This window comes from Prunus persica, chromosome G4 (genome assembly GCF_000346465.2).
Source record: "Prunus persica cultivar Lovell chromosome G4, Prunus_persica_NCBIv2, whole genome shotgun sequence".
Taxonomy (NCBI): domain Eukaryota; kingdom Viridiplantae; phylum Streptophyta; class Magnoliopsida; order Rosales; family Rosaceae; genus Prunus; species Prunus persica.
In genome coordinates, this window is record NC_034012.1 from 5,196,643 (window position 1) to 5,219,868 (window position 23,226).

At 35.8% G+C, this 23,226-nt stretch overlaps 4 protein-coding genes across 10 annotated transcripts; 1 reads left to right on the plus strand and 3 right to left on the minus strand.

The window, feature by feature from the left end:
• On the plus strand, positions 1,651–8,145 carry LOC18780568 (UDP-arabinose 4-epimerase 1). 4 transcript variants are annotated; one of them, XM_020562103.1, is made up of 11 exons: positions 1,651–1,834; positions 2,677–2,834; positions 3,209–3,333; positions 4,377–4,490; positions 4,584–4,691; positions 4,785–4,876; positions 5,906–6,047; positions 6,130–6,224; positions 6,839–6,968; positions 7,304–7,448; positions 7,561–8,145. In XM_020562103.1, exons 2-11 carry the CDS (start codon positions 2,774–2,776, stop codon positions 7,800–7,802), a joined length of 1,254 nt encoding a protein of 417 aa, XP_020417692.1. In that variant the 5' UTR covers positions 1,651–1,834; positions 2,677–2,773; the 3' UTR covers positions 7,803–8,145. The 4 variants fall into 4 exon arrangements, with proteins under 4 accessions (XP_020417692.1, XP_020417691.1, XP_020417693.1 ...); XM_020562102.1 differs by lacking the exon at positions 1,651–1,834 and adding an exon at positions 1,929–1,947; XM_020562104.1 differs by lacking the exon at positions 1,651–1,834 and adding an exon at positions 2,079–2,228.
• Positions 8,827–11,595, minus strand: LOC18778532 (coatomer subunit epsilon-1). The gene is made up of 6 exons (XM_007211687.2): positions 11,157–11,595; positions 10,870–11,021; positions 10,107–10,242; positions 9,862–10,017; positions 9,367–9,446; positions 8,827–9,200 (listed from the first exon to the last, which is right to left on the minus strand). The coding sequence occupies exons 1-6, from the start codon at positions 11,418–11,420 to the stop codon at positions 9,107–9,109; spliced, it is 882 nt and encodes a 293-aa protein (XP_007211749.1). The 5' UTR covers positions 11,421–11,595; the 3' UTR covers positions 8,827–9,106.
• Positions 12,278–13,279, minus strand: LOC18778533 (CASP-like protein 1B1). Its single transcript, XM_007214676.2, has 3 exons — positions 13,009–13,279; positions 12,745–12,868; positions 12,278–12,606 (listed from the first exon to the last, which is right to left on the minus strand). The coding sequence occupies exons 1-3, from the start codon at positions 13,239–13,241 to the stop codon at positions 12,388–12,390; spliced, it is 576 nt and encodes a 191-aa protein (XP_007214738.1). The 5' UTR covers positions 13,242–13,279; the 3' UTR covers positions 12,278–12,387.
• LOC18781465 (protein LSD1) lies at positions 14,524–21,761 on the minus strand. Of its 4 annotated transcripts, none has more exons than XM_007212100.2 (8): positions 20,752–21,163; positions 20,590–20,662; positions 17,611–17,724; positions 16,390–16,500; positions 15,484–15,596; positions 15,198–15,278; positions 15,027–15,080; positions 14,524–14,903 (listed from the first exon to the last, which is right to left on the minus strand). In XM_007212100.2, the coding sequence occupies exons 3-8, from the start codon at positions 17,720–17,722 to the stop codon at positions 14,862–14,864; spliced, it is 513 nt and encodes a 170-aa protein (XP_007212162.1). In that variant the 5' UTR covers positions 17,723–17,724; positions 20,590–20,662; positions 20,752–21,163; the 3' UTR covers positions 14,524–14,861. The 4 variants fall into 4 exon arrangements, with proteins under 4 accessions (XP_007212162.1, XP_020417737.1, XP_020417735.1 ...); XM_020562148.1 differs by having other exon boundaries at positions 20,590–20,679; positions 20,752–21,136; XM_020562146.1 differs by lacking the exons at positions 14,524–14,903; positions 15,027–15,080; positions 15,198–15,278; ... (1 more) ...; positions 16,390–16,500; positions 17,611–17,724 and adding an exon at positions 18,829–20,348 and having other exon boundaries at positions 20,590–20,679; positions 20,752–21,761.

Genomic DNA, 23,226 nt, shown 5'->3' on the forward strand with positions numbered 1-23,226 from the left:
AACATCATAGGAAATGAGTACGGGTGATCATGGAGATGCTTGGCCAAACTTGGGCTTCATGTTGATTCTGGACGACAATGGTCAAATCGACCTGTAATAATAGATTCCAAAGTCCTTGACCTCATGAGAGAAAAAAACCAATCATGTTGGTATAGGTAAGGGAACAATGAAAACTTACTTAGGTTAAATTCAAGTTGGTTCTTGTCGTGTTGTGATTAAACCTAAGATAATTTGTAATTTTTATACGTAGTAATTATCAGCATAGTTTACCTCCCTTGTTATGCTCTTGAGGTTGTTTTGTCGCAATATATCATATAATACAATCCATTAATTACGTAATTAATTCTTTAATTATATCAGTTGATCTCTAACATAATTGATACCTTATTTTGACGACACGTGGCCAAACAGATAGGAGATTCTGGTTATAGATTTATGAATTTTTGGCTTCTCAAGGCTGGTCCAAGGAGACGCATCCAAAGTTAATAAAGTGCAAAACCCTAGTTCCACATAAAATTATAGTAAAATTTCCACTACCAATTAATTAGATCATTTGAGTATGATCTTTTATATTTTTTTTCCCTAATGAGAGATAAAAATTCGAACTTCAGATTTCTTTTATCTTTTTTTGTCAAGAATTTCAGATTTCTTTTCTCTTTTATCAAGAATTTCAGATTTCTTCCAATGTTAGGAATATTAATACTACTAAACTAGTAAATCAATACCAATCATATGGATTGGCCGTTTTTAGTGTGCTCCTAAATAGTCTTTGGGTTCAAACCCCAAACATACCCGTTGAGTGTAAGTTTTTTTCTCATTAATAAATTTTGGAAAAAAAAAAAGAGTAAATCAATAATTTGTCTTTTCACCCCGACAAAAGAAACACAATAATTGTGGTTACAGTATATCTCATAATAACATTCATTTTATTATTTTTCCTTTCTTTGGATAGTATTATTGATTGTTTTTGTTTTTACCAAAACAGAAAATTTGAGAAAAGTTATTAAAAAAAAAAAAAACCCAATAATCAAACTCTTGAAAAAAGAACAAAAAAATAATAATTAGAAGCTGTCTCAAGACATGGAGAAAACGGGTCCTACAAAGTGGTGGGTCCATAAGATTAGAAATAAATAAAAGGGAGACTTTGAAAAAGCCCAAAGGAGAGAGAAAATTTTTAAAAGAAGCAAAAATGGACAAAATTGCCCTTATTTATTTTTTGATTTCCTAAGAAATCCTTTACATTTGCATGTCTTTGGTTTGAAAGTTGAGAGGTTATTCCGTCTTTTTTGAAAAAACTTTGGCTTTTTTCAAAAGTGAAAGTTTTTTTATGAGTAAAACCTAAATTTACTTAAATATTAAAAAAGGAAAGGAGTGGCATGTTATTGGTGGGTGTGGAGAAACTCAACCCGCATTCGTCGCAAAAGAGACATTCATAGGAAAGCAGATGATTGGAAACGGAGAGATTAGATTCTGAACAAAACAATATTGTGAAGTGTTTTAATGTTCTTCTGTTTTGTTAATTGAAAGCGATTTAATTTAACAAAACTCTAAAAAAAATAAAGGAAAAATTGTAAATCTTTATTTATTTTTTTATTTATAGAAATTTCAAAGTCTAGGATTTTCTTTGTGCTTTTCTTCTCTCTCTGTGCACAAACACAAATAGGAACGCAACAGCTCACAAACATGAACTCGCTGAGAAATCTCCGCCTATTAGAATTACAAGCCTCTCCTTTTCTTTCTCTCTCTCTTTATTTTCAAACGCCAAGGCCACCCACAACAACAACAACAACGATACCTCAGCTCGTGACCCTCTTCTCTTTTTCCTTTGCTCATTGTACGTTTCCTCTCTCTCTCTCTCTCTCTCTCTCTTCGCTTCTCTCTCTCGTACGTTTTTAATTTTCCTTTTGCTTTTTTCTATTGGATTCATGCATCTCTGCCCTTAAATTTGTAAGCTTTTTGTTCTCATTGTCATGTTTTTGCATCTGGGTCCTTCTAGTTTTGGTTTCTATTTCTGTGCATCAGAGCCTATTAATGCTTTTGTTTGTTTGTTTGTTTGTTTGTTTTTTTTTTTGCTTCAGCCTTCAGGTACTTTTGTTTATAATAATAAGTAACTGTGATCATCACAGAGAAACTGGGTACCTATTTGATTTTTCTACCCTTATTGAGTAAAATTTGTGGTGCTTATTGCCGGTGGGTCTATTTGGATCTCGAAATTTCGAGTTTTCACGGTGGGGTTTGTTCTGGGTCTCTCTACCTTATTGGGTTTGTTTTTTTTCAGCTATATCAGATTCCGGACAACGGTTTCACCTCTTGAAAATGGTCCTTTAAAGTTCGTCTTTTTCCTTTGGCAGACATGTTATGACAATCAAAAGATGTGCATGTGATTCCCGTATATATATTCCAAAAACTTATATGGGTGTGTTCTTTTGGGTCTGCTTGGATCTTGTAATTCGGAATTCGTCTCTTTCTTCTGTTTTGAAATTTGAAGATGACCGGTGAAATTTCCAGGGCTCCTATGTGTGTCTTTCTGTTCAGAAATTTTTTCCCTTTGGGATTTGAACTTTTTCTCGTTTGATCCTTTTTCTAGAGAGGGCCCAGTTATGACCACTTTTGAGTTTTAATAAATTTTCCCATGAATTTGAATTCCTTGCTGATTGTGTTTGGTTTGCACTGCAGTTCATTACACCAAAAGCATATTCAAGGATAGGTTATACTTGGTCATTGACATTGAGGCATTTGATTCCTGTTTATAAGCATTGAGGACATTCTCCAAATGCTAAATTTTGGCAGGGCCAGAAGTCAGTCAAGGACCAATAGATCCATGTCTCTTGGAGGTGACATTTCCTTTTCCTTGGATAATCTTTTCTGTTCTGTCATGTTAATTCAATTTCGTCAAGTGGTTAACATTATTTTAGTATATATACAGCTTTTTTTTATTGCCTTATAGTTTAAGCTTTTCAATTTCACCATTCTAAAAAGAATGAATTTTGTTATTATCACCGTGCCTTCTGATAAAAGGAGATTAGAAGGAGGTTGAACGGAAATAAGAGTCCTCGAAATGTGTTTATTATGTAGGTCTTTGTATTCAAAGAATACTCTAATTTACCCCCTTTTTTTCTTTCTTTTTTTAACTGCATTGGGTAGGAATTTTCTGCTTGAATTATATGAAAGTTTTAAGCCTGTGTACTGAACCCTGTTGTGCTTGTAGGCATGGATTATCCAGATCCCAAGAGGAAGAACAATTTCGTAGGAAAAATTCTTCTGGCTGCTACCCTTACAGCATTATGCATTATCATGCTGAAACAGTCCCCATCTTTCAATACCCCAAGCATGGTAATCCCTTAATCCTACGATTTTTGTATCAAAGTGATTATCGGCTTAATGATCCTTTTTTTCTTAATGCAATATTATCCCTTCCTGATTAGATAATTTTCAATATCTCTTTTTACTACTCTTGCCCCATTTGACCATTACCCAACGATAATTGTTTTAGTTTTTAGGTCTGACATATTAGAGAATGTTTCAGTTGCATAGGCTGGTATACCTGTTTCAGTTCAATTGTAGCACACTTATCGCTTGTTTATTTATTTTATCTACCATGCTGCTAAAAGCAATCTTCCATGAATTTAAACTTGTGAAGGTTTTCTTATTGCCCTATATGCTTATTGTGTATGTTGGCATAACACTTTGGTTACTTTGACTTTGCTTTTAACAGTTTTAATGATACAATAGTTTGTTTTTATTGTTTAAACTTGAAGAATGAGCATTTAAATGTGGAAGAATACTATTACTTCTTAAGATATGTAGGACATCTCACATTTTGTTAAGTTGTATGGGACTCTGATTCCTATGCGTCTAGAGATATTGAATGCGTTTCTCCAAAACAGCACAAAAGTGTCTTTGTGGCTGTCTAGTTAATGAAAGTTGCCATAATATATGGCAACCATGCATCCAAGGACATAGTACAATAGATGAGGCTGTCTGAACAATTAAGGGGTCCAAATAGCCTCACTGTTTTCTAGGACATCATAAGAGGGATCAGAAGATGATGTTAATTTTAGTCATCCTCACAGGAGAAATCATTATCATCATTTTATCATCTTGCTTCTGGTTGGGATTATCAAACTTGATCCAGCGTGTTTTCTTTTCGCTTTTTGTCTATTACCTGCTTGGGTTCAATTGAAGTGTCCTCTGCAATCTTCTTGTCGTTTGACAGAGTGATAGCACATATATTTTTTTTTGTTTTTGATTTGTTGGTTTGGCCACATATTCTGCGTATTTTGTTTGTTTTTAATACTTAGATATGAAAACTTGGATACAAGAATCAGGAAGTTCTATGAACTTTTTCTTACCATGTACAATTTATTTCTGTCCAGTTCTCCCTTCATGAATCAGGGGTAACCCATGTCCTAGTAACAGGAGGTGCTGGATATATTGGTTCACATGCTGCATTTCGACTTCTAAAGGATTCATATCGTGTAACTATCGTGGTAGGTTTCTTTGGGATTAAGTTGCGAGTCTTCTTTGTAATTTAACTTGATAATTACTGTATATCTTTAAGGATTTTTTTTTTTTTTTGACAGGATAACCTCTCACGGGGAAACCTAGGTGCAATCAAGGTTCTCCAAGAACTATTTCCTGAACCTGGAAGGCTTCAGTTTATTTATGCTGACTTGGGGGATGCAAAATCCGTATCCTTGTGATGTCCTTGATAAGTATTTTCAAAAAAATTATGCAAATAAAAAAGGATAAGTTCCAATGTAGCCCTTAACTGAATACTCCAGGTTAACAAAATTTTTTCAGAAAATGCTTTTGATGCTGTGATGCATTTTGCAGCTGTTGCATACGTGGGGGAAAGCACCCTTGATCCACTTAAGTGAGTACTATGCATGAACTATAGCAGGACCATTTATATTTTTCAAATTATGCTTGTCTTGCTTGTGCAGTTTTTTTGTACATGAGGTGGTAAAAGTGAATGAGTTTTCACCGGAACTCTTTTTATTCAAGAAATTATTGATTTTTTCCCTTGGTGATGCTATGTGGATTGCAATACATGAATTGCAGCTTAGGGTTAGGAACTTAGGGGGTAATGTTGGATGTTGATATGGTAGTTTATATTTCTCGCTGACAGAAAGGAAAAGTCTTGTGCTTCCTTTATTACAAGGCAAAAAGGCGTATAAAAGTTTTAGATGACAGAAAGCCTGACTTTCTGGAATTTCTGAAAAGCATGCTTGTTTTACTTGTGTGATCTGTCTAGCTAGTAAGGCTCAATGAGTTTCAGTGGAACTTCTTTGATTCAAGAAATTTTGGATTTTTGTTCTTATTGCTGCAAGGATAAGAATACAGGAGTTGTAGCTATAAGGGTTACAGGAATTGTAGCTCATTCTAGTCCACAAGAGGGCGCCTATAGAAGTTTTAAGTGACAAAAAACACTGATATTTTGGAATTTGTTGAATTGCTTTCACTGGGCTGCACCATTATTTTTAAAATTTTAATAAGAAATCTATTCAGCTTTCCTTAATAATATTCAACTTTTTCCACATTAAATTTTTTTAAATGTCTTACCTGTGCTTGAATCATATTGTTTTTGGTGTTAACTTCCTTGTTATATATTGTTTTCAGTTTTGAGGTTTTGATGTTTGCTCTTCTGTTTCTTTGATGACCTCTTGTTGTTTTCATTTGCATTGTTTCTGGCGGCTTGTTTTCTTGTGGGTGGTTCTTAAGTTTTTGTGGACTGCTGGTCCACATTGATTCTACTCCCTTTTATACCTTACTAATATAACACATCCAGAAAAAGAAAAGACTTCCTATATGGCTATCCTTTGATATAAGCAAGTCAAATGGTGCTTTTGGCTATAACATTTGCAAATAATCTTATTAATGATATTTTTGGCTTTTTGCACAGGTATTACCACAATATTACGTCGAATACCTTGGTGGTTTTGGAGTCAATGGCTGCACATGGTGTGAAGACTTTGATATATTCTAGTACGTGTGCAACATATGGGGAACCTGAGAAGATGCCTATTACTGAAGAAACTCCACAGGTGGGTTGCTTCCAAGAAATAAACTTGTTTAGTTGTTGATTTTGATGGTCTGGCAATAAATTCACATGACTGCATAATTTAGGTCCCAATTAATCCGTATGGAAAAGCTAAGAAGATGGCAGAAGATATTATCTTGGATTTCTCTAAGAATTCAGACATGGCAGTCATGGTCCTCAGGTTGGTTTCCTAATAACAAATTTTTTTTTTCCAAACCTTTTGATGTTTTTTGAATTGTTCTTAACCTAGGTACCTTCCTGTGAGTAACCTTGTTTAGTAACCATTTTGTCACCATTTGTTTGAAGTTATCTTCCTTTGCCAGTGAAACATGAATCACGTGGCAATATTTTTGACCATTTTGTCATCTTGAACTTTTCATAGCTTAAGTCCTGCTTTTCTTCTATAAAGTCATGTGGCGGTTGGACTTGAAACCTTGGTACGCCACCTGGGCTTTGGCTTAGGTGGCAATGAATGCGGGGGTTTGGATGGGGATTTTGTTGAACTTGAGAACCTTTGCGTGATTTCTGATGGTTATGGCTCTATTCCATTTTACAAATTGGCTCTCTGCACAAAGCTAGTATGCTTTACTTTTTCTTTTAGTTGCAAGTTTCCTTAGGTTTTTGTTCACAATTATGTTCATCTTTGTCTATATTTCTTTGGATTAGGGAAGGTCAGCAACTTGTCTCATTTCCTGTATAATGAGCACAATAAAACTTCAAGCCCATGTGATATTTTCTGTATACTGAGCAACTTGTCACAAAACTTTTTTTCTTTCAAATTTTGGAATCTTTCAGGTACTTCAATGTGATTGGGTCGGATCCAGAGGGCAGATTAGGCGAAGCCCCCAGACCTGAGCTTCGTGAGCATGGACGAATATCAGGTGCTTGTTTTGATGCAGCTCGCGGCATTATTCCTGGGCTAAAGGTATGCTGTTGTGTAATTAACTGATACAGATGGAGTTATAGGTTTGGTTATTAAAGTTATGACTAGCCCACCGTATTTAATTATGAAAACCCTACATTAATCATTTGAAAAAAAAATTCATACTCATTGTTACATGCCATAAAGGGGAAAAAGAAAACAGATGTTTGGGATTTAAAAGCATGTACATATATCTAAGATGATTTTCATCGTCTTCATCTCACTAGTAAAGTTGGGATGTTTCGTATGTTTGGACAATGGACAGTTAGTTTTCTCAAGTCATCTTTCCCAATGATCTTTGAAGTGGTTGGAATTTTAGTAATGAAAGTGCTTTGCAGGTTAGAGGTACAGATTATAAAACATCTGATGGCACTTGCATAAGGGACTATATAGATGTCACTGATTTGGTTGATGCTCATGTGAAAGCTCTCCAGCATGCACAGCCCCGTAAAGTGGGAATCTACAATGTTGGCACTGGAAAAGGTAGGGGTAAATGGAATCAATACAAATTTAACTGCATTTCTTATTGTACAAGAGATTTTGTAGTGAATAGCAGAATTTGGTCCTAAGCTTGTATGTGGCTGTCTATTACCAGGTAGTTCAGTAAAGGAGTTCGTGGAGGCATGCAAGAAGGCAACTGGGGTGGACATCAAAGTTGATTTCCTTCCCCGTCGGCCTGGCGACTATGCTGAGGTCTATAGTGACCCATCTAAGATCCTGCGTGAACTCAACTGGACAGCTCAACACACCAATCTTCAAGAGAGTTTGCAGGTTGCGTGGAGATGGCAAAAGTCACACCGTGATGGGTACGGAACCCCTTTGGTGATGTATTCTTGAACGGAACCCCGTTGGCAATGTCTTTTTGAAATGGTCACGGCATTGCATAGCATGAAGATAGACACAATATCCCTTGCAGTGCATGACTCAAGCCACTCTTCTTTAGCTCAGTTAGAAGAGGGGGGGTTTCAGAATTCCCCATTAACCAAAAAGAGAAGGCTGAGGGGTTTCAGAATTAATATTAATTTTTTGTTCTCATTGTATTATGTTTATTCTTTAGTAATAGTAGCAACCGCAGCCCATACTGTGGCCCGAAAAAAAAGGAGCAGCCTATCTGTTACATGTATTCGAATGATGATATAGTTCAATAATGATGCCCAGGAGCAGTATAGCTTTTATCCTATCTCTCTGTCTTTCTTTTCTCTCCTTGGTATCCAATGCTTGTTCGTAGTGGTTTAATTTTGACATCTGCTCCATCCAGATCTTCAGGGATTCCATTGTCTACGGCCTTGTTAGTAGATTTGTGTATTTATACATGTACCAAGTTATTTTTTAAAAATACTAAATTTTTTGGTACACTTTTCAATCATACAAAAGAATACACACGTATTATACACTTCAAATTAAGTACACGTTTTGAAAAAATAATATAGATAAAATTCAAGCATGAATAAAGAGTTGATTGGTTCTTTACATTCTATTTTCTTTGAGAAGGAATGCTTGTGTTAACCTTTGAAGGCTGTTAGGTTGGTCGTTTGTAAGGGCTGGAAATCAATATACTTGTAATCGTAAATTTGGAACCACTCAATTTTCTGTTGAAAAAATGAAAAGAAAAGAAACGCTGAGGTGAAAGCAGTAGTCTTAGCACAGAAAAGAAAGGAGCTTCCACTTATTCAAAATCCACAAAACCCACAAAAAGATGCAAGGTTTCGAGGAGATCAAGCAAAGCCAACTGTGGCAAGTAGACCCACCTTTGATTAAGATTCAAAAGATAATAAGAATGTAGGACTTATCCCATCAATTAAATTCTGACATGCAACAATGGCAAGAATCATGCTTACCACAATATATACAAATAACACTCTGAAAAAACTGAAAGCAGTTGCAATTAATCACAAACTTGGAATACACATTGTTGAAATCATGAAACCAAACCCATAATTGACATTTTTATATGAGGTACCTTATCCAACAATGAGATTAAGAACCAACACTACAAAGATTTGATCCGTGTATCCAAATACATCTTTCCAATTAAATTTATATATTATCAGCTTAAAAATCAAAAGAAGCTCCGTCACGAAAGGTGTAACGAGTATACAATAGCATTAAACAGCTCTTGTGTAAAAACCACTTCAGAGATTTCAAGCAACTGATTGGATAGCTCTGTCAAATCCCTCTTCTGCAGCTGCGGCCCGTTTGACGAGCACGTGATCTGGGTGCCCAAGTTTCAATTGGCTGAAAAGCAGTGAAAATCCAATCATTCAGCATTATATTCTATAGTATCACCTACTTTATATGACATACAACTTCATAATTCCAGTCCTCTCATGAAATAACAAAACTTATGGATGAGACGAAAAAGAAATTTTGTGTTCTAGTGGCAGGATACATTAGCCAATACCTGAGAAAACGAGAAGGTGATTTTCCAAGGTGAAGATAGCATACAACGAGGTTGGCCAGAGTTTCCGGATCCTTTGCATCCTGTGACAAATGACACATCACTTCAAAATCTTAAGGAAACACATACAATCCAATGCCATCTCAACAGTCGCAATATGAGAATGCTTAAATGTATTAATAGAACACTAAAATCCATGACTTGGCAGTTGATGGGAAAGTAGATGAACATGGAGAAAATATAAATAGAGGGAAACAAGAAAAGCAGCGCAATGTAACAAAGTGGTGGTAGAACTCATTTTTTACTAGATCTAGTGAAATAAGAATTCTGATTATATGTATACATAGTCAGATCTTAGTTGAGTATGCATAAGATGTTTTCATGTAATTTTGTTTACCATGACCTAAACTTTATGAAATTTGTGCACTTGACTGGATACAAACTATACACACCTTAAAATCTCTAGAAAACCCAAGAAGTTATTACTGAGATACTTGCCTTGGTCAGTGCTTCAACAAGAAGGCTTTCAGCTTCATCAAAGTTTCCCATGTGCATGCAGCAAACAGCCTTTCCATTCAGGATCAAACTTGTAACCTGAGACTTCTCAGAGAAATCTTGGAAGATGAGATATGCCTCCTGTATCTTTGAACCACCCTGATTTCGAAGAATGTGAAATTACAAAAGTGCACTATGATGTCTAGTCTGCAAGACGAACTAAAAAGGAAAAGAAAATACTTAATTACCACTGCCAGATTCAACCATGCATTCGCAAGTTGAGTTAGTGTGTGGTCCTCGTCAACCTGTTGCATGACCCTCAGCTGTCTCTCAGCATAATCTGACCTATGCATTTTAAGGAATATTTGGATATTCAATGCATTCCTGAAAAAGCATAAGCAGCATGTATCAGGCTTCAGAGAATAGCAAAATCATCAGTATTGATATTTCTGCTTCCCGCTTCAACACTTAAATAACAGGTGACTACATGGTAATGCATTAACAAGTAAAGGCACAGCTTATCAATAGCCTCAGTATAAATTACATCAAAGATTAATTTTCTAGGTCTGGAAGGCACTATCCAACAGAAGGCAAGGCGTATATTGCATAAGCCATCTAGAATTTACAAGCATGCAAATGCAATTGGTTTCTATAGTTCACACGTTAGGGACCTTAGAGTTTGTTTCAGTTTACTTTTTCCTTAATAAAAAAAGAAAAGGGTTTTCAAATTATTTGGTAGAACCCTCTAATTAACTTCCTTTCTTGATCTAATGGGACTAGCTAGCTAAAAGCTGAACGAACAGAAACATAATCACAAATCAAGCTAAAGAAACTAAAATGTGAAGCATTTCCTGTGCATCCCGTTTTAAAGATAATAACAATGTAAAGCTGAGAGAAAATCTAACAGTGAAGTTATCTTTTTGAACTACGATTTTTAATCCGAACATGATCTTCAGTGAAATTAGAGTATGAAAAGGCCCAAGTGAATGTGAAGTTAAAAATTATACGTACAGCTCCATTGTGCCTCCAGCATTGGTGTGTTTGAGTGCTTCATTGTAGTCCTGTTCATGCATGAAGACTGTCCCAGCAATCAGCCTCAGAATAGGGTTGTTTCCGATGCCCGGATCTGCCAACAACTCCTTTAGACTCGAGATCGCCGATTCCTGCAAAACACGACGCCTTTCATTTCATCACATCTCCATCCAATCCAATTCGATTCGATTCAATTGTTTGTGATTCTAAAACAGAAATCTAGGGATCAAAAATTGAAAATTGAAGATGAAGACGATCGGACGAACCCTGTAATCGGGGCCGGTGAGGTAGAGAGCGAGGAGCTTGACGGCCTGGAGAGGCGTGGCGGCGGAGGCGTCGATCTCATTGATGACGAGTTGGTAGCTGCCGAGGGCTATGTAAGAGCGGAAGACGAGGCAGTCTCTCTCGACGGCGTCGTCTGGAGAGAGATTGGGAAGCTCGCTGTTGTTAATGGCGGCCTGGTAGGCGCCCAAGTAGAAGTTGTTGCGAAGATTGAAGAGGTGGTCTGGTCCTGCTGCTACTGCTGCCATTGTTTCGATTTCGATTTGCTCTGCTTTGCAGATTGCAGTTACAGATCTGAGAGAGAGGGTGGTGAACAAAGGCTATAGAGGGCCGATTATTTTGAAGTTATGAAATTTATGTTGATGTAGAAAGATTTAATGGCCCAACCCAAAACTCACTTTTAAACCCAATGTGTGTGAAAAGGGTGTTTCTAAAATATATAATTTTTTTTTTTTGGGAGAAAGAGAAAATTAAGAAAGCTCAATACATTCATCTTAAAAATTCAGAGCACGATTCCATTTGAACTCTAACAAGTAGTTATATTCATTAAGAAATTTTAATAAAGATTATCATTTCCGATTTACTTTTGAGTAACGAGTAAAACTCACGATTCGTTTTCTTATATAATTTTAAAGTAAACTCTGAATACATGCAATTACTCACAAATAAACTCGATAAATATCATGTTTACAATTACATTTTAAAGTGCAATCAACGTAATTAGGTAAATGATCATTCGTTTGAAGAACTTTTACATATTATGTCAATCTCTCTCTCTCTTTCTTAAGTTTTTTGGGTTTATGTAGCAAAATCATTCAAATCAGCTAGTTTAGGTTGGTGAGTTATTGGTGTGAAACTCTCCAGTCCCAGTACACAAAGCAAGATAACTTCAGGGCACACAGAATCAAAAGGCACTGTTATGTTGTTTTCTTGGCAAAGCCTTCTTGGACAGCCAACTCCCAACTTTAGTGGTCAGGGAGGCAGGTAACAAGCTGAAGAAATTCCAAATGAACAAAAGCCAAATTTTGGCACCTTATTCATCTTTTATTTGCTCTTCCCTCTAAATTTAGCATGGATTTTCTTGAAGATAATATACTCAAGACTGTAATTTTAAGAAAGTTCATTTCATTTCATTTCAAGAGCAAACACACACTCACACAGCACAAGCAATACATTTGATACATTAAAAAAAGAGAGCTATGGCATCAACATTGTCTATTTTGTTTTAAGTAGTTTGACAATGGACAACACTGTAATAACCAGCAGGAGGAGGAGCCCCACGTAGGAAGCAATGAGGGCACCGCCGCCGTGGTCGCAGAACTTGTGGAACTTGTCACATATTTTGTTCCACCTCGCATGCGAATTACCGTTCTTCCCTAGCTGTGCCATGAAGGTTGCTGCACCATCACCTGAAGATGCCAGGGACACAGTCATCTGCATAATACAAATTAGATTAGTATTCGGATTAAGCTCTTAATGTTGCTTTACATAAAAGTTTTAAGTGAAGAAAAGAAGTTTGGCTACTATTGAGATCAAGAATAGAAATGGGAGGTGCGAGTTTTGATATAATACCACGTCTAAAATGGCCACCATCACCAGGCGAAGGGCTTTGTCCTTGAACTTGTCTCCAAAGAAGTGCACTGTGATCATGGAGAGGTTATGAAGGCTGGCCATCCCATTAGCTATCACAAAGAACCTGTATCAACGAATCAAATTTTTTTTTTTCATTTCGGTTTGTTTTTAGTCAGATAAAACACAAACTCTCTCATAAACAATGACCAACTTAGTTATAATTCATGAGGAGAAAGAAAATGAGAGAGTACTGCTGAGGCTTACACATTTGCTGGATTGTGTTGAAACTTGGCTGTGAGGGTGGCTCTAACTGGGGTTGTCCCAATGGTGGCAACCACCAAGGACTTGGTCTCTTTGTTGAGCGCCATTACAACAGTTGCAGAGGCTGTGGCCAAAAATGCCACCACCCTCAGTATGACAATGGTCCAATCCGTCGGCTTTGTCACCGCCACAAAAGCTGACGCATCCTGTGGTTTCTCCCCATTTTCTATAGCCATGGTTGAATGAGTGGCAGAGAGAAGTGAATATTTTGTTGCTGCTAGATAGAGGGGCTTCTTATAGTGTTTAGAGGAAGGTGGATAGACCAACAAAATCAGTTGTTAAGTCTAAGAAGCCAAGTGAAGCATATATCTAGTTTCTTTGAGTTGTCTAACTATCCACTAACTTTTGGTATGTAGGTGTAGGTAGTTTGGAATTTTTTTTTTTTTTTTTTTTTGCCCTCAGTTTGGAAAACTTTTTAACCCTAAACTGCAGATCCATTGGGCCAACAAATTTACCAACCTTAGTTTAATCTTGTTCCTGCGCATAGACATCGCCAATTTTGACAATATTCACTTTGAGCTCCTATTTCCTTCAATTATTATTGGTAGGGTGTTGTTAAATCCTAAAATTAATCGAGCACAACATATTATTAAATTATTTATTTAATATAAAATGGTAAAATAATAATAATAATTTGTGAAATAAATATAATTTTAATAAGTACACCATATTCACCATATTCAACTCTAATCAAATCAATCATTCGATGAATTAGCAATTCAGAAGGCAAGAACAAAATAAAGTTAAATTCGTCTCAAGGACAACAGATGGGACGTTAATATTAACCTTAAGCTCATGGCTTTTGGTACTCCTCAATTAATGAGGACATGCATCAACTAAGTCGGCAGCTGTTAGACAACTACAGTGTAATGCATCAAGGCAACCACCAATGGACGAATCATGTTCTCCGGACCACATTAATGCCGAGAAGTTTGCAACACCCGTCTATATGTGATATCTAGCACATCAAATCATGCCCATTAGCAGCAGTTACGCATCTAAATTCATTTCTCTTCTGTTTCATGCATGATCATGAACTTGAAGCCCTTCTGAATACTACAGCCCAATTCTTGAATAAATTTGGTGTTGTGTGAGTGTATTAAAGTGTACCAACGATATTTTTGATAGCAAAATAGAGTGTACTTATTTAATTTAATTTTTTAATTAAAATATTAAGATGTACTTAAATCATAAGGTACACTCAATTAATTTTATGATTCTTTTAACACCACCCGTATTATTGTTATTATCCTTCTAGTTTATAAATTGTTACTGCTACTTGATAATTAATACTTTAATCAATGCAAGATCAAAACGTTCATCAAAGCTCCAAGTTGAGTAGTTTTGTAGTTTGAAAAAACATATATAGGTCAGCTCATGAGCAACCAACCACCACGGGAACTCGATTTACTGCCGATCAATCGAATAGGTTTAAAATTGAATAGAAGAGATAGTCCGAGCACTATAAATAACAACAATTAAACAAAATAAATTGTTTAAATACAAAACAAATGTTTGACAATTGGATTTGTAGTTTGAAAAGTAGTTTGAAATCATATATACTTTTATGTGCAGTCACTCAACTTGAACACGCGGGTGATACAGCAATTACAAGAATGATATAGGAATGTCCTCTCCAATTCAAGTCTCTTTAATAGTACATGATACATTTATCTGACGCCTCATATGTGAAATCATTTCTCGCACAGGTGTTTATGAACAACTCCAATAAAATATACACCAATTTTGATGTCTATCTTCCAAGTAATGTGTAATAAGGACAGAATCCCGCTGTATTATTTTTTCCCAGTTGTGACACCAACGACGACATTGCTCACCTGTGAGGTTAAGAGTTTTATCATCAGCAGATGTTTGGTTGGTCAATAAGAGAAAAAAAGAAAGAAGGGAATTTACAGGGAAAACAAAGGCATGTGAAAGGATGTATAATTGAACAAACTTACCAATTTGCCACTTTCATCAACAGACATAGGGTTCTCAACCACAACGGTCTGGCTCTGAGAATGGGGAAAATAACAAGAGAGATATTCAACAGATTCACTAAGCATCAAATGTCACTACCACAAACGTGGTCTCATCTGGGAAATATAAATGGTATGCTTTTAAGAACTTACTGCGGAAGTAGAGGGCGCCGTTCCTGAATTGGCTGTCCCATTAGGTCTGTGCACTGGAATTGGAACCCTCATATTGGTCATCTGTAAAATGTTCAAAAACCAGAGAGAGATAAAGATCGAGAGAGAGATCAGGAGAGAGAGAGATAGACACACACACACAGAGACACACACACACACACAGACAATGTCTGTTAACATCAGTTATATTGCACCCATGTGTTATATTGACATAAATCATTGAGTAACAGTGATATGCCAAAGGTTCAAAAGACTCATCTATACTTACACCAACATTAGTTACATAGTGACAGACTGCACATTTGACTGAAGGAGCTCCATATGGATACATAAGTGTTGTCCGGCAGTTTCCACAGTTGACGTGGGCAACCTGACTGGATGCTTTTTCACAATAATAAAACCCACAGGAGAGGAGAAATCAATAACAGCTTGATGAAGTAAAACAGTAATCCAACATAGAAGAAACTTAAAGCTCTACATTTGCAATCATAAAATATTCTAATTACTATCAATTTTCTAAGATCTTACTGAATAAAACCAAAGACAAGTTCAGTAATTGGTTTACAAAACAACAGAAATCTCAAGCTCTGTTGTTGACAGAAAAAGTTGCTGCCAAGTGTGCTTCTAAACCAAACATGAAAGCAAAATTAACAGCAATGCTGTAGAAAGGGAATTCTCCCTCAAGATCTTTCATTTAATAAAAAAGTTTATATGAAACCAATTATTCTTTACAAATGACTAGTCTGTACTCAGAAGGTAGGTGGGACATCCTTTCTTCAAATTTACAATCTTACAATTTTTCTCTATCCATTATGTTAAACTGTAAAGTTTCCAAAAGTGAGCTAGATATAATCCAGAACCTTCCAAACAGAAGTATACAACATTGCAGAAACGGATCCACAATCACACATGCATGGGCATGCACAGACACAATGCTGAACTCCTCTGCAGTATCTATCATGTGAATGCCGGTCACTACCCAAAGATTGTTTACTAAGGAAAACATTAAGGCTGCATGATCACCTTCTACTATGTTGCAGATTACAAGAGTGAACAATTTACCTTTTTTTTTCTTTCCCTTTTTCATTTTGTGACTTGAGGGGGAAGGGGGGTCACAATGCCCTGACTTAACAATTGAAACTTCATATTATATGCAAGAGAGCTTATATAGTACCTGGAGCAAGATTCACAGTATGACAGCAGGAGCACCTCACACTTGTTGCCCCACGTGTATGCATTAACAACGTCCTACAACCCCCACAAATAAGTTGAGCCATTTCTGTACCTGCAAGGTCATTGCACAAATTTTTTAACCAAACCTTATGACTTTCCAAATACATACTTCTTAGGTTAAATAAATGTCTAATGGTGATAACACACAGCACAATTATCTTAGCCCTGACATGTATACTGACAGCCAATGGAGGGTGCTCTCACAATTAATTTGTATTGTTTACAACATCCACTCTGAAAACCACCATGCATGGTAGCTTCCTTTAATATAAAATGTTCAAAATAAATCCCAGTTCAGTAAGAGTTTTCAATGATATGACGGTTCCCCATTCATAGCAATTATCCACACATCAACCATTGTAGAATTTACACTGTTTAAAGTACATAGAACATCAAATCTTGACAAATGCTGAAGGCAAAAATTAGCCACAATGCTGGATGCACAATGCATGAAAAGTGGCACGTACCAGTTAGGCTACTACCAGGACAAATGCAACTCCTAATCCAGATTAAAGTTGATCTTGAGCTTTTATGTTTACGTAGTGTTTTTTATATTGACTTTATAAGCAAAGAACTATTACTTCGATGCATAAGTTTACTAGCCCTCTGACAATTCCAGTAAAAAAATTGCCCACATGTTAGGTACCCACCACACAGAATGACCATTGAAACAAAGCACTTCAAATGATAACAACTACTCAACAAGATTGCCCTCAGGATACTCCACAACTGAGGACCTGCTGCCTGAGGGCGAATTGATGAGACTGATTCTTATCTTAAAGTCTTCTCTCCTTCACCCGTTTAATTCTTATTTCAACCCTTCATCTTCTAACTAAGAATCCTGATAACTTTCTCTTCAACTTCTACATTATTTCCACATAATTTCTATCTTCAGGCTGCATCTGGTTTGGCCATGCATCAACACTTTAACAACCCCACTGATCAAAGTTACTATGGAAAAAAAAAACAAAAAAAAACAAAATGATCATGTTTATTCTCCATTTGGTTTACCTTGGATACAAAAACCATGTGATTGACACCATTCACAAGCCAATTCGTTTTAATGTAACAAATTTCATGAATAATGAACATGAACATGAACAAGAAAATATTCACTTAACCAGTACCCACTAAGAAAAAGGATAAGGAAAAGAGATATTACCAGGAGGAGGGACTGGGGTAATTATATTGCATAATGCACAGCAAACATTTGTAGCTCCTCTAGGATATAGAAGAATGCTCCTACACCCACTACACACAAGCTGGCTCTGCATACCTGCAACGTTTAGAAACACACATACAAAATGAGGCTTTACCAACAGAATCAGACATCAATAGAGAAAACTATAGCACTCCACAACTTAAATGGCCAATATGCTAGACAGTGACAGATTGCAGTCCATTAGAAATTCTGAAGAACTGAAATGAACTTTGGAAAAAAAGAACCTGAATACTTGAAAATATTTATTCCCAAATAGACTAAATAACAAAAGCAAAAGAAGTATTAAAGCTTATGGCAAAAATTCCTAAGCATATCCAAAAGACGTATTCTTTACTTCCAAAAAAGAAAATACGTATTAATAAAGAAAATCACAGCAACAAGACTAAACTGTCTTCATGAAACTCACAAGACTAAACTAACTTTCTTTATGAAACACTAGACCTTATTTTGTGAACACAAATCAATACTACTACGAGCCCAAACTAACTTTATTCATGAAACTCTGGCTCCTTGAAGTCTTCCCACAATCCAACCAAACTTGATATTCTCATGTCTTCGCACATCCTAACATTCACAATATCAACACTCATAGATATGCTAACACTTCTGCGGGTGGAAAGGGTATGAACCCCTATACACAGAATAAGGCCCACTTCCTCAATGCAAAACAATTACTTTAAAAAGTCAGGCCTTGGGACTGAAGTAAGCCATTGTATCATTCATGGGAACAAGATATAGGTATAAAGAGAAAAAGCTATTAAGTCAAACAAGCCTAACCAGAGGTGGGTAGATATATCAAGGAGAAAATACTTTGTGTTTCTAGACTACAATATACTGCTTCCAGAATTTCCTGATTTAAAACACAAGATTGTATTTCTTGCAGCACGTCATATATTGTGCTTCATTATGAAATTAAAGAAGACTACATACATTAAAATTTAAAAGTACAAAGCCAACACCAATAGGTGATAGGTGCAGATCATCCCATCTTTAGAAATAAGCTAAGACAGTCACTGCCTCTGACAAGCATTGATTTATAGGTTTAAAGGGTAAGTGCATCATATATTTTTGAAAAACAAATTCCGTAAGTTAAGGTAAAATTTAATTAAAGGTGAAAACAGGTAAACAGGAAGCATAAAAGAGAAACACCAAGAATCATGTCCAAATAAACGCAAAATTTCTTCAAGGCCACACATTAATACAATGAATCGCATCATCTCTTCAGCCAAATAAAAGTGAATCATCGACATTAACGGTCACACTATAAGAAGATCAAAACTGAATAAGTTCTGACAAGTAAAGTCTTAAACTTTATCAGGTTCACAGGAAGGGAAAAATGTACTAATTAATCAGAGATACAGGATTCTCCATCGTACTGTCCCAGTGACTCAGCCTTCTTGTTACTAGCAATGGACCTCAGCTCATCAGTTAACAAGCCATGACGTCCCAAAACTACAAGATCCAGAAGCTTTCTCCTTGCATGATAAACTGGATTTGGGTGAATCAAACACCCCCTCTCATAAGCTTCTCTCAGAAAAACGGTGTGTCTCTTTCCCTTGGTCGACAAATAAAACATCCCAGGGTGATCCAAGAACAAATCCCTTATATTCAAATCAAAGCCAAACCATTTCCTGAAATGGCTGATTTTTTCCACTTCAACTGTCTTCTCTACTGTCAAATTCAAGAATTCATGAACAGTTGCAACTGCCCGTTTCTCCACAGCCATCATTCCTGCCTTAGATGACCTCTTCTTCTCAGACAACTCATCATATGGTCCCACATATGGCAACCTCTGCCATTCCTTAACCTTGGCCCTAAAATTCTTTCTTAACCTCATCCCTGGAGGATACCCATGTTTAAAACTAAACTGAATTTCAGCCCTATCGACATTGCAACCCTCCTTGCAAAATTCCTCTACCCTCCAGTTCTCAACCGCTGCAGTAAACTTTTCAGGAATTACATCAAACAGTTTCAAGTTGTGAGTATTGGGCTCATGAGCATCACAAAGTTGAAAAAGATGGGAGTTTCTGGATATTACAGAATCCTCAAAATCATCAGGAAGCCCAAGTTCCCTGCCAACTTTCAAAATGGCACGGAGTGGCAACATCCTGGAACGAGACATTGATAGAAGTCGAACCAATCGATCAACAACAAGCGGCAACGAGGCATTGATGACCTCTGCTTCTTCTTTAGAAATTTGAATAGCAGCATCAGTTAATCTGCAGAAGGTCTGAGACTTCATGGGATCATGGTAAATGTGGAAAATGTGAGGGTATTTGCGGAGGAAGGCGACTGCACCACGGTTGAGATGGAGCTTTTGAGAGAGCCTGGAGAGAAAATCAAGGGATACTGCAGGGTTGATGGGGTTTGCTAGGATGAGATCTTGGACAGCAATGACTTTGAGAAGGTTCTTGTACTTATCCATTAGTTTCTCAAACGTGGGATCTCTGGCTCTTGATGCTACATACTGAGATGAGGTTGTTTTCAACCGGACAGCCAAGAAATGTTGATGGGGCTGTTTCATTATCCATCTGGTAAATTGGGTTCCCATCTAAACTCAAACAGATAATTTCTATGTTTCTGACACAATCAGCCTCCTAGAATATAGGCATTAACTGAAGCAGAAACATGTCAAGTCTTCAGCCAAACAAACGCAAACATCGATGAACAAGGCCGTTCTATATAAGAAGATCAAAACCTGAATAAGTTCTGGCAGGTAAAACCTCAAAACCTAATACCGAGTCCCAATACAAAACATTGAGGAACTACAACCATAATAATACATTGAAAACACGCAAAATATGCAGCAAATCCCTACTAACCATTACAAGCAATCAGGCAGCAACAATTACATTAACAAACCAAATTCAAATTAACAATCTTTTTCATGAAAGAGGTTAAATTATTTTCCTACGATACCTGATTTTGTTCAAAAAATTCAAACTTCACGACCCCTCGCGCAACTGGAGCTGTATTCGACGCAATCGGATTGCTGTCTCCAACCAAGAGCTTCAATCAGACCAAGTCAACGACATATAGATTATGCAGCGAACAGGAAATAAAATTCATAGAAATGAATACCTGAAGGCGCCCTAAGAACAGAAGCGAAGGCCGTGCAAAGGACCAAAAATCACAACTTTTGGGGGGTTTTTTGGAATCAGATCGAAAACGAGGAATTGGGTCTCAGAGCAAGAAACTGGGTTGTCTGGTTCTTCAGGAAAATGATAAGGAAGCGTCGAAGGAAAAAGGTTCTGGTCGTCGTTGTTGAAATTCCTTTCTTGGTTTGAGATTGTGTTGTAATGGGTTGGGAATATGGGAGATATCGAAATAATTTTCAACGGACAACCTTATTTTTTTAATTTGTAAACTCGACAGCTCGTTTCTCTCTTGTTAATCCTCTAGAGTGTGAAATAGGATCCGAAAACTCATACACCAGAGCCTACTATGGCTAAAATAAAACCATCCGGCGATTTTTTTATTTGTTTTATTTTGTCCCATAAATATTCGTACGTGTGCTTGACGATTTTATTTATTCAACAAAATTAAATGTGCAATGGGATGGGATCATGGGACATAGCCTAATCTAATGGATAGATAAAGTTTTTAATACAAATACAATCGATAGCGTAAACTACAAGATGAGAGATTTCTCACATACACTATTAGGATTGAAGTTTTTAAAAAAAGTCAATTTCTTTTATTAAGTAGTTTTAATTACATTGAATTTATTCTCTATAATTTACAAACTGTTTCAATCCCAGGGCAGCCATTTGTAAATTTTGGTCAATTTCTTCACACAACACATGGATTTGACTTTATGCAACGGTAAAAATGTCATTTCCCTCCGTACCATACACATAAAATAAAAAAATAAAAAAATAAAAAAATTACTACATAAAAATGTCATTTCCCTCCGTACCATACACCTAACCTTCATCATTTTCACAAACATGTTGGGTTTATTTGGTTGAACCTAATAAACAACTCCAACTAAAAAGGGAAAAAACTTATAAGAGCATCTATAATGGACTTCCTAAATCATATCTTTAGACAAATTTTAGGAAAAAAATGGAAAAATACAAATCCAACTATTCTCCTTATCCACCTCCTAAAATAGAGAGATTTTTAGGAGCTCCTAAATCTGAGCAGATAGAAATGACTCTTATAAATTAATGCTGCTTTATTTTATAAATATTTTAAATCTTTAATTAATACTAACTATTTTTATATTATTTTTTTAATAGAGGTGGACCAATTAAAAAAGAGTTATAGCATTTATGACTCCCTAAACTAAAGAGTATGATTGGAGTTAAAATTTTATATAGAGCTCTTAAAATAACTTTTATACATTTTAAACTAAATTTTAACTAAAAAATAACAAGCATGATTGTAGATGACACAATTGGGCCTCGTTGGGTTGGCTTCTTCAATGGCTAAGAGTTCTCATGTAGTCCAAATCAACGAACAATTGGGCCATAATTCAACATTTCCATAAAACTCAATCAGAACCGAATGGACATTTCACTCAACTCATTTTATGTAATAAATAGAATAATAGAAATTTAGTTTTTTCTTTTTTCTTTTTCTGTTACAGACATTTAGTTAAATTGAACCAAATAATTACAAGCAAAGCAATTTTTTCTTTTTCTGTTACAGAAATTTAGTTATATTGAATTAAAGAATTACAAGCAAAGAAAATGTGACAGATTGCAGTGTGGTCATGCGTTTTTAGTACACAAGATATCTGATTCATTATTTAGGTAAATGTTGTTTGATTCATACCTTCCAATAAGATTGAAATAAATTAATAACTGAAAATCAAAACTTGTAGTTTTGCATGATCGGTAAAATAAAATTAACGTGACTTTGTCGGTCTCTAATTATATGTGATAATGAATTATATAGACATAAATACAGACACACAAAAACACAAGATATTGGAGGAAATTAAAAATATTGGAAAATTTTCTCTGTGACTGCAATGTAAGCTACCATTACAGACTGTGCCTAATTAACTTCTAATGGAGAGGGCTACCCACCAATTGTAGTGTGAAAACCACTGTACAAAGTTTGAATAAGATCAAATAGGAGACGAATGTAGCTGGTTTGTTGAGAATGTGTCACATGGCACAATTTTTATTCACTGAAACAAGCATATACCATACTAGTGACAATTATAACTCTTATAGCTTGTTGATTTCACGAGTTATATATTACTTATGTTAGTTTTATTTTATGTTGTCGTTAATCAATTCATATTTAAGGATGGTTCATGATAAAAATTGGAATAAGTGAGCTTAAGCTACATTCAGTATAACTAGTTTGGTAATAAACTTGTGAATACAAACATCAAGTGAGAGAGGTGTGTTTTCAGTTTAGTCAAGATACTAAGTTATTTTTAATCTTATAAAAGACTCTATAACTTATATAATGTGTTGATTTTGGTACATTAATATACATGAAAAACATTTCGTCTATGTGATATTTTTGCATTTTATTGAATGAAAGAGAGCTTGTGTTTAAAAAAAAAGAAAAAAAGAGAAGGGGAGCTTATTT

Coding starts and splice junctions, on each gene's coding strand:
- LOC18780568 (XM_020562103.1), top strand. CDS start 2,774: ATGCTAAATTTTGGCAGGGCCAGAAGTCAGTCAAGGACCAATAGATCC. Junction 6,048..6,129: donor TTACTGAAGAAACTCCACAG/GTGGGTTGCTTC, acceptor TGCATAATTTAG/GTCCCAATTAATCCGTATGG. Junction 6,225..6,838: donor ATGGCAGTCATGGTCCTCAG/GTTGGTTTCCTA, acceptor GGAATCTTTCAG/GTACTTCAATGTGATTGGGT.
- LOC18778532 (XM_007211687.2), bottom strand. CDS start 11,420: ATGGCAGCAGTAGCAGCAGGACCAGACCACCTCTTCAATCTTCGCAAC. Junction 11,022..11,156: donor TCACCGGCCCCGATTACAGG/GTTCGTCCGATC, acceptor CGTGTTTTGCAG/GAATCGGCGATCTCGAGTCT. Junction 9,447..9,861: donor TTGTTGAAGCACTGACCAAG/GCAAGTATCTCA, acceptor CATTTGTCACAG/GATGCAAAGGATCCGGAAAC.
- LOC18778533 (XM_007214676.2), bottom strand. CDS start 13,241: ATGGCTATAGAAAATGGGGAGAAACCACAGGATGCGTCAGCTTTTGTG. Junction 12,869..13,008: donor CAACACAATCCAGCAAATGT/GTAAGCCTCAGC, acceptor TCGTTGATACAG/GTTCTTTGTGATAGCTAATG. Junction 12,607..12,744: donor TGGTGGCCATTTTAGACGTG/GTATTATATCAA, acceptor TGTATTATGCAG/ATGACTGTGTCCCTGGCATC.
- LOC18781465 (XM_020562146.1), bottom strand. CDS start 20,221: ATGGGAACCCAATTTACCAGATGGATAATGAAACAGCCCCATCAACAT.